Source organism: Sphaeramia orbicularis, chromosome 7 (assembly GCF_902148855.1).
Source record: "Sphaeramia orbicularis chromosome 7, fSphaOr1.1, whole genome shotgun sequence".
Taxonomy (NCBI): domain Eukaryota; kingdom Metazoa; phylum Chordata; class Actinopteri; order Kurtiformes; family Apogonidae; genus Sphaeramia; species Sphaeramia orbicularis.
Window position 1 is genome coordinate 36056406 of NC_043963.1, and position 10132 is coordinate 36066537.

General features: G+C 41.9%; 1 protein-coding gene across 1 annotated transcript; it reads right to left on the reverse strand.

Annotated features, from left to right (window-relative positions):
* Positions 1 to 3286: 3286 nt before the first annotated feature.
* On the reverse strand, positions 3287 to 6286 carry neurod4 (neuronal differentiation 4). Its single transcript, XM_030139505.1, has 2 exons — positions 6091 to 6286; positions 3287 to 5130 (listed from the first exon to the last, which is right to left on the reverse strand). Exon 2 carries the CDS (start codon positions 5122 to 5124, stop codon positions 4057 to 4059), a length of 1068 nt encoding a protein of 355 aa, XP_029995365.1. The 5' UTR covers positions 5125 to 5130; positions 6091 to 6286; the 3' UTR covers positions 3287 to 4056.
* Positions 6287 to 10132: the final 3846 nt, after the last annotated feature.

A 10132-nucleotide genomic window follows, 5' to 3' on the forward strand; every position in this document is an offset into this window, starting at 1 on the left:
CCAGTCCACGTTGTCACCACGCCAACCTTGCCATCTTTTATTGTTTTCCTTTGCCCAAATTTTTCTCCATCCATAACCTCAGTCTTTCTTCTACCAGCTGCTCCTCTAAGTCTAGGGCGTCTCCGTTGCATGGTGCTCCACCTCTCAACCTGGGCATTCAATATCCCTACGCTCCCGACAGAGGCGTGTATGTGTGTGTGTGGATGTGTGTGTGTGCACTGTAGTCCAAGAGGAGAGGGGGGGGGGGGGATCACTGTGTTCGCCTCAGCTTAAAGGCAGAGGGATTACCGGCACACAGACACTGATTAAAGCCTTCCAGCCTCCTATGGCCCCATTAATACAATCTTAATCACAATGCTTTATCCCTCCATCTAGCTCCTATGGATCAGGACCTTTTCATTTTAGTGGGAGCTACTCTTGTTTGGCCCATGGATTAAGTGTGCTGCACACAAACTAAAATATAAGCACAAGAGAATGACAGAGAAAGAGAGAAAAATTCACGCTTCATTTTGCTGTCACATATCCTTTAAAAACATGTATATGACACTCTTATTTATTTATTTTTTTCTGTTTGTCATGTTTATATGTCAAATAGCATTTCTTGCATTTTTAACATTTCAAGTTCTAATACTGGGACACTCTAATGATACCTAATGTGAAAAACTAAAGAATGAAGTAAGACAAAAGTCTAGATAGAAAGTTAAGGAATCTGGATTTGAAGTGCAGCTACATCACATTTGACATGACCTCAGTCCCTGAAGGGATTGAGCTACAGGTTGTGCTCTGCTCCCTGCCCCCTCGGCCAAGATGGCATTACAGAGCATGTGTTCCTTTCCCAGTAAGAGACACTCATGGCCTTATTAGAGATAGAAGCCACTTGATAACCTCTTTTGACCTTTGCCAGCTGCGATATAAAGTACTTTTGCATATTTCCACAACGCACTAACATGTCCTCTTTTATTATTTGTACATCATTAAATCTAATGTTTGTAACAGGGAATGGTGCTGATCCGTGCATTTTAATGTATAAAACATTAATTCTTCTTCATTCTTAAACTTTTCTAAAATTGCTTCATGCAAATTACCTCCCCTCAGTCGTGCACCAGTCTTTAGACAGTCCTGCATCTCCCAGTTTTGTAATCTTGCATCCAGAGTTAATTTACCTAGATTATTTCCATATCTACCCTCTCGTGTGTTTGGAGAGGATAATCCACAATACCCTGCCCCCCAGTCGTTTTTGCTGAAACAAAACGGCAAAGGCACAAAGAGGGTGTTCGCCAGCTAACTCTGCCAGTACTTTTCTCATAGGCCAAATGTCTGCATGTGTGTAAAGCTATGTGTCATTCCTATGCCTGGGCTGACACGCAGAAGCACAGGACAAGTCTTTCAATGAGGAGCAAGGACCTCAGTCACCCCTGTTGCCCTCTTACTCTCTTTGCTCTCTTCTCTATTTTGCCCCCAAACACTCTTAATTCCCCTTTCCCTTTCCTCTCTTATCCCTCTCTCTCATGCTCTCACCCTCTTCTCTCTATCTCTCCCCTTAAATTGGCCCAGCTGTCCATCAGCCCCCCGCAGTTACCCCAGCTGTCTGCCCTCCCCAAACTAGAAGCCCCACAACAATACAGGTCACAGGTCAAGAGAAAGAACAGGCTGCATTCACAATGGACCAGCGGCGCCCAGTAAAACAATCGTTCCCTTTTTCTCCTCCAGCCTTTCTGCCCTGTTGCCAGGACTGGAAATGACAAACCTTTGGAGAGGTAGCTGAAGAGGTGGGGAGTCCTCTTGGAGAGCAGCCTTTGAGGCAACTCCCCCTTCTTACAATTGTCTAAAAGGCCACAGTGATAAACACACTTGTACACACCAGAGCCTGCTCTCACCACTCCATTTGTACACTCTGCCACTCCTTCCTTTTGTCTATCTCAAGAGCCATCACGTCTATAAACACAGTCATTAAAGTCAAAATGGAGACTTTTGTCATTAGACTGATATAAATGTGTTAGGACCCACGCTAATTTGTGTCACACTTATCAGAAAGAGATGTCACTGCCTCAGAAAAATGATCAGCTTCAAAAAGTGTTATTTCGCCATTATCTCAGATCATGCTATAAATACATGTGAAAATATGAGTATTAGATATATCATTCATGTTCATACATCTCTCTAAATATAGTCTGGTCTTTTTCTAAGTTAGTATGGGTGAATTTGTTGATAATGAGTTCTTGCCCTACAGTGCTTTGGCATGAACGAGGTGGGAAAATGGGACATGTGGGAGAGACGACAAACGATAGAGACTCAGAAAGGCCTCTGTGACACATTCACCTGTTCCCCAGAGCAGTTTTCCCATGGCCCACAACAGCCTCCTGCCTGACCTGATAGAAACCCCGGAGCAAGCTTCTAGATGGCATCATACACACACGCTAACACACACTCATACATCCTGCAGCACATGTAGCAGTAAAGTCCTCTTGTGTCCCCATGGGTTATTTTAGTTATAAATTCTCTGGTTTGATGTTGGTGTGTCAAGCTCAGCTATATTGAGAAACAAAACAAGGGTATTGAATTATTCTTTGTCTTAAGTCCAAGATTTCATGACTCATCTCTCATTGCAATGTTTATGCAATGGCACCAATGATGCTGTGAGGCAAAGATTAAGTTTCTTGTTTATATAAAGGCCATGATATTAAAATACTCGGAAATGCTTATGTAATCCAAACAGCTACTGTATAGAGCTGTATGTGCAGAGGGATTGCATGTTAAGTAATTAATATAAGTAGTGCTAAATGTATTTAGTTTTAAAATGAAGTGAAAAGCAAAGATAAATTATAGTCCTGTCACTGACTACAGCCAAAGTATTTATATCGTACTTTTGATAATATTTATCCCATATGGACGGGCAATAGAAAAATACCAGTACAACAACTTAAAGCCTTGTGACATTAGTTGATTATTTAACACACATCTGTATGGATTTATGTAGGATTTATATAAACTTATATGTATAAGTTCACCAAAGCTAAAACTGTCAACTTCTAAACTAATTGTCTCCCCCAAGGAAGTTATGTAATCTGTTTATTTGTAAGTTTGCCTATCAACAGGACTGGACATCAATAACTGCACCAGTATTCATGAAACTTAACTAAAGGTTAAATTATAGGCCTTTACATAGGAGAACATTTGATTGAAATACATGATTATTCAGCCCTGGACGTGATATTCACTTCACCTTATCAGTGATACAGACTGTCAGAAGAACAGAACACACATGGCAGCCTTGTTACTATGGAAATAGCATATAATATAAGAATATTTATTCAATTAAGTGCGAAACAGCAAAATATTTACAACAGTATCGTCTGACAAAAATTGTTACACCAAATGAACATAGTACCTGAAAGACCTCGAATAAATAATTTAAATACAGTACAGGTGCGAGTGACTGACATCAAACCAAGAAGACAGTGAAAAAAAAGCTGTGCTGTGAAAAATACAAAAAAAAGGACAAGACGTTATCAAAATAAATATTAAATACAGATATAAATATGCATTGCTTTTTTATGGTGGGAGAAACATTGACTGCAGGCCCCAGTGCACAGTTCAGACTTAAGTTGGATGACTTTGAAATCATTCTGCAAACTTTTCTTACAAAGCTGTCATATTGTGCTGTTTGTTTGTTTTTGTTTTTTTTTGTTTTTTTTTGTTTTACTTTTTAACCCTGCACTTAAAGCACCTGTGTGGTGCATACATGCAGATATTTGGTCATCTAATTCTTAGTTCCAACAATTGACAACAACTGAGGATATGACTCATTAACAAAATAATTATAATCCAAATATCAACATATGACCATTACAAAAACAATAAATAAAATATTAAAATTTATGGGTGCATGTTTTATCAGGTAGATTGAGCTGAGGTGAAGTCTCTCTGAGTGTTCAGTACCATTCTCTGTACAGCCAGTACCACAGCCCCAATCTTTACAGCAGTTTATACAGTAACAACATGTCTCCACTGGCCGGTGTGACTGTGGATTCACTCGCTGCTTCTCTCTCACACATTTCAGATGCTGCCCATCTGTGAAGTGACCAGGTGAGGGGGAGTGAATGAGTCAAAGGCCACATCCAGGGGCAGCTCATAACGGGAAGCCTGAAACAGTGGGTGGGCCTGAGGGCCTGCTACTAGGCTGCCAGTTGTGGAAGTGGAGTAATGGTGAGAGGAGAGGTAGTGGGCATGGTGACCAGCGTGGGATGTGAAGTTCCTGTCTGACTCATGGGGAGAGGGTTCCTGCTTCAGGGTAAAGTTGCCACTGATACTCAGAGGGGGAGTTAGAGGCCCATCGTATGGTGGAGTGCCGCTGCTGCACTCATTTGAGGAGGGGTTGTCATAAGTGGGCCCCTTGAACCCCTTCATCTGGAGAAGGTGGGATGCCTCCAGGGATCCATAGGGGGGGCTTGGAAGGCCTGGGGATGGGAAACTGAGAGGATGACCAGCCTGACCTGCTATGCCACCCATCCCTGGACCTCCACACTTGTCCTCCAGCTTCAGTACTGGTGTGGATCCCAACTGCAGGCAGCCAGCCACTAGATTACTAGTGGGCTGAGACAGACCTTTGCATAGCATCTCCACAAAACCATGGCTCTCTGGGGACTGACCACTCTCAAGCACTTCAGACAGGGCCCAGATGTAGTTGCGGGCAAGCCGCAGAGTCTCAATCTTTGACAGCTTCTGTGTCTTGGAGTAGCAGGGCATCACTCTGCGAAGATTATCCAGAGCATCATTCAGCCCATGCATACGTGAACGTTCTCTAGCGTTGGCCTTGATCCGTCGAGCACGAAACCTCTCTTGTCTAGCTTTGGTCATTTTCTTCTTCTTGGGGCCTCTGCGTTTGGGAGCCTTCTCTCCATTTGGTCCGATCTCCTCCTCATCATCCTCTTCTTCTTCTTCCTCCATATCCTCACTGCCCAGTTCTGTGCAGGAGTGGATCCGGCCACCTACAATCAAACCATGACGTCCTCTTATCTCTGGGCTTTCATCTCCGTCCTGTGAGCTGCCATCCTCCTCCAGCCAGCTGAGGGAGCTAACCAGCTCACTCACATCCCCATTTTTCCCAAATGTTTTGGTCATCATTTTGATCTGGAAATACAAAATACACAAAACAAAGCAATCAAATAAAAATAAAGGAAATGCTTTATCCCTTACCCCACATGCTGATGCAATGACTGAGTTTATTTTGTTAGTGATTAGAGACAGACACAGAAGAATCTTAAGTGCCTCCTTCTCATTTCAGCACTGTAGTGTGGACAGCTCACTCCTTTAAAGAGCACTGTCTGACAGACTATCCCAACTATTTAGACATAACAGTCCTTCATTTAATTGGAAAGTATCATAATCAGATAGTCTGATACATTATGGGATGTTGTGCAGAATAAGTTGGTTGAATGGCTCCCTGCTGTTTTGGTGCAGCCGCTGTAGAGACGCTGTCAATCTGGGACACGACGGGATTTACCCAGCATATAAACATCAAAGATTAAATAGGCAACACACAAATCAACAAACATGTACACAGGCTCACCGAATGTAAGGTTAGAAAACAACTGATTTGTTTGTTTTTTTTCTTGGAAATCTTTACATCGTTTAGAAAAATGGCAAAAAGACAAAACGTTGCAAGAACTAATATGTAATCTTGTAATTAACAAGGAGTGAGACGCAGATCTTACCCAAAGAATTAGTTTTTGTTTTGAAAGATTGTCCTATTTACTTGTGAAATAGTGCGTAAAAGTGGGACAGATTATTGGAATTTATTAATTTAAATAACCTAGCTCGGTAACTTTGAGGACGCAGTTCTGTCTGGACAATCTGGTACATAAAACCTAACAAATATAGGCTAAGAGTTTTATTTAATTGATCTAAAATCGAGCATTAATTTCTATAAATCAGATTTAATTCTTTCCAGGAGAAAGAAAACAAGTGAACGTTTAACTTTTTTGATTAGTATCGTACATTTGTTTGTAATTCATAATAGCTACTTTTTCATCTTTTTTTTTTTCTTATTTAGTTTTATTTTCGTCCTTATATCTTCCTCAGATAACTCACCTGTCAGGGTTGTCTGCTCCCTGTGCGTAAAATAGCAGAAAAGATATGGCTACTTTTATAAGAGCAGTGACTGAACAGAGTTATTAGTCCAGAGTCGTGCGTCTGTCTGTCGTAGCTCATGCACCAGTGTCCTTAACTCCTATGTTCTTTCAGATAGCCATCAGTGCGCGTGGAACTTTCATCTCCAAATGGCACAACTGGGCTGATATTTTGCCTTTAGCCGTGTAAGCCCCTCCCTCTGGCGCCCCACCCACGGCCAAATCTTCCAAATGCGCGTGGCGGGCTCGTGGCCACAGCCGGGGTGGACTCGTAGCCAGTGTTTTATTTGTAAACCGGGAGGTACTAAAACAGAGGGTGTACCTACAAGAGGGGAGCCTATTCTACAACGCATCCAAACACCCGAGTCCTGAACAGTCTACGAGCCCCAAAAATGATTAGGAACACGCTCAGCATCATATACATGTATTTTCCAACAAGTTTAATTCCAAGTTGAAGTTTTCAACACAATAATTGACCTACATTCCATTTGCGCACTTGCTCATTGTTGCAAAAACTGTCCACTACCTCCTGTTCTCCTAAAATCCTTTCATCACCACGCTGTGTTTTACTCCTTAAATGTGTAATGCGCGTTCACGTTTGGAAGTTTCACGTCACAGTGTTTAATAACTGTAAAATACTGGTGGCCTGTAACTCCACTGTGCTATTTTAATCCTGTATGGGCCTATGCTTCGCGCTGTATTAACTACCCTAATCGATTGTCTATCTCTTCATTAGTCGGTTGGATTATGAATTTTCCACTTAATTAACCACAGCGTAGTCTTTGCTGCGTAAAGAGACGCTCTTCCATGTGCGCGTTTAAGTGATTTTGACAGCTTGCTGTGCATAGAGCAGGTGTGTGTGTTGTTCACCCAGTTGTCTTGTTCCATATTTAACGTCATATTGTATCTACATGAACTCCCAGATAATTGAATCGATTAGTGCAGTGATGTACATGCAGGTATTTTACGCGTTGTTCAGTCTTGTGGGTTGGATTGTCAACAGAAAACTAATCCTAAACTAAGATAATTAGGAGTCGGGAGAATTGTTGTGAGCTTCTGATGTATATTCTATTAGGGTGTTAAAATTACCGCTGGCTCAAGTCTTTTCTTGCCTTAAAATGTTAGTTTTGTTAGTTCTTAACACTGACTTAAATTATTCTTGTGACTTTTATTTCAGCACAAAGGGGCCTGGTGTCTCATAAACACTCTGGTCTTTATTGTTAATCACATTTCAATATTGAGCATTTTACTAGTTTTCACAACAAATGCCACGGCACAATAAACGCTCGCCGGTCGTCGTGCGCATGGAGCCGGCGCAGAGGGGGTCCATTGTCATCACTGGCCATTGACAGCCGGGGTCTCGCGAGTCGCACGTGCCCCCGCACTGATCCCATTGTGCGCGCGACTGCGCACAGCTGTGACTGAGATTCAGTAACTGAGAGACTGAACTTTGCCAACGCGTCTTGTTTCCAAGTGTGCGACACGTTTCCACGTCTCACAAATAGAGGAATGGTCACGTGGCTAATCGGCAACATCGCATAAAACAGGCACTTATCCAACGATTTATTGAACGGACCCGAACAGATGGCTGGATATAGGAAGCGTTGGGGGGTGGAGGCATCCGTTGCTTGGATGCTCACGCGTCACTCGCTCTCTCAGAATGATGTATCCTGTTGAAGCGGCGTTTACGCACCTCACCAACGGCCCTCATCACTCCTGGACAGGGGCACGAATGTGGACAGAGGAGCCCCGTCACTGTGTGTGTGTTTGTGTGTTTGTGTTGCCCCCTGGAGATACAGACATTGCATGTGTGCCGCGCAAAAAACTCTAGACTAATGTGATGAACCTAGAGATCCCCAGGTACATGCATTCACCCCTTTACACCCCTCTGCACCCCACGACACTCACACACACAAACACACGCATAGGCCTACCCTTGTGTCCCATGAGTCTGTGCATGGCCTCCACTACACCTGCAGCATGCATAGGGAATTTGAACCTCGCCTCTCCCACAATCTCGTCAGTTTCCCAAATGAGTGGCTCAGGAACTGAAGGGAATTGCCCTGCTCCCATTTAACATAGATAGCCAATGTTCTGAAAGAGGTCACAAAGAACACTTAAGTACACAGTTCAAATCTAACTTTGGATCAGTTTGTATTATTTTTAGCCTGCAACTCCATAAAAAAGTAATAAAAAAATTCAATAGGGAATCCATAACAAGACTTTCCAAGAACAGACAGATACAATTTGTTTATTCTGTTGAAAATGTTTTGTGAGTTTGCCACTGGAATATACTTTGTTTATCAGAGATAGGTTTTTGATTAGAGATTTCACCAAATTAGTACCAGCCTTGCATTAGCTATTTAAGCACCGTTGTTGTCATTAATGGAGGTCACCCTCTTCTTTACAAAAAAAAAAATCACTACCACAAGTGAGTTGTCTCTCGCTCTTGTCCCCTGGGACTCAGAGTGGAATGGGAGGGATTCGTGCTTCTCTGCTGACAGATGGGTCCTTGTTTCTGTCTTTTTCTTCATCTCTATCTCCCTCTCCTCCTTTTGCTGAAACACAGACACACTCGCACACACCAAGACTGCACGAATACAATAGGAATTAAAGCTCTGCACACATGTTGCCTGGGACGCTCCTGAAAGCTGAGCCCCTTGTAGTGATCATAAAAGATAGAGGGAGCGTGGATTTGTGAAGCAGTGTGATGTGGTGGGGGCGTGGGGGGTCTCTTGGCACAGAGTAAACGGACTAGAGAGGTGATATTGTATTGTCGGGGAAAAAAAAAGTTTTTCCATGTGATACATTTGTAAGCAGGTTTAAAGTTTTATATGAAGTTCTTGTTAGGGTTCAACCGTCTCCTTGGACCATACTTGGATTTGCAGTTTTGCTGATGATTATGGAGTTACTGGCCTTTCATTTAGAGGTGTGTGTGTGTTTGTGTGTATGCGTTAAGAAATCCCAGGGCTCAGTTCTCTCCATTTGCTGCTCACTGATGCTGAATATGGTTACATAGCAGACTTTCCTGAGGGAGAGACTGACAGCCATACTAACTCTGCTGTACACAGGGGGAACACACACACACACACACACACACACAGAAACACCACACACATGATCATGAGTCATTGACATTTAAATTCAGTCAACTCTCTTGATACTCACGTTGATGAAGTTGAAATCTTATGTTAGAATATCAACAAGTCGCTAACTGAGTGTTTTTTCTCTATGTCTGAAGCCATATCAGCGACCATATCTGTCCTGCAGTACACTAAACACACTGTATGTTACACTTTTATGCACATGACACATGAGAGATTTAAGGTGATATAATGGGAATGTGTCTAAATTGTTGCCCAAGATTTTTATTTGTATCTTTTTTTCGTATCTAGACATTGCACAGCATGTATAATCCTGTGTTGGGAGGGTTCATTTTAAAATATATTTCACAACAGACAATGGAATATATCATTAAATGCAATGTGACATGTATTTCTTTCAACTTAAGAGGGTAAAGTGTTTTAAATATATATAATGGATGTGACATACAATACTGTGAAAGTAGATGGGACTTGTGAGTCACCCTGAATGTATAGCTCTACATATTATGTAAACACAAAAGCTGTGTGATGTTTTGTCTGGCAAAAGGGATGAAGACATTTTTTTTACCCATGACCTTTTTATTTTCACAGCATCAAATTACAGTAAATGGTTAAAAGCAAATAAAACAATATTAATTGACAGTTCCATGTTAGACCACTTAGTTTCTGAAGGACCTTTATTGCCTTGCGACTAATCCGCTTAAAATAAAAATAGCACCAGTAAAGGCAGTTTTTATGTTTTTGGGGATTTTTTTTTTCCACACAGCACTAAGCAGGTGAAAGCAATAGATAGAAAATCATAGTCAAGAATAACAAAAAATTTTAGTCTTTAGTTGAATATGCAACTTGATTGTTCATTGTAACTCCATCCTCTGCATTGTGTATGAACAGAGGCTGCGC

Bases quoted from the DNA above. Each gene is read 5' to 3' on its own strand.
- neurod4 (XM_030139505.1), bottom strand. From the start codon at position 5,124: ATGATGACCAAAACATTTGGGAAAAATGGGGATGTGAGTGAGCTGGTT.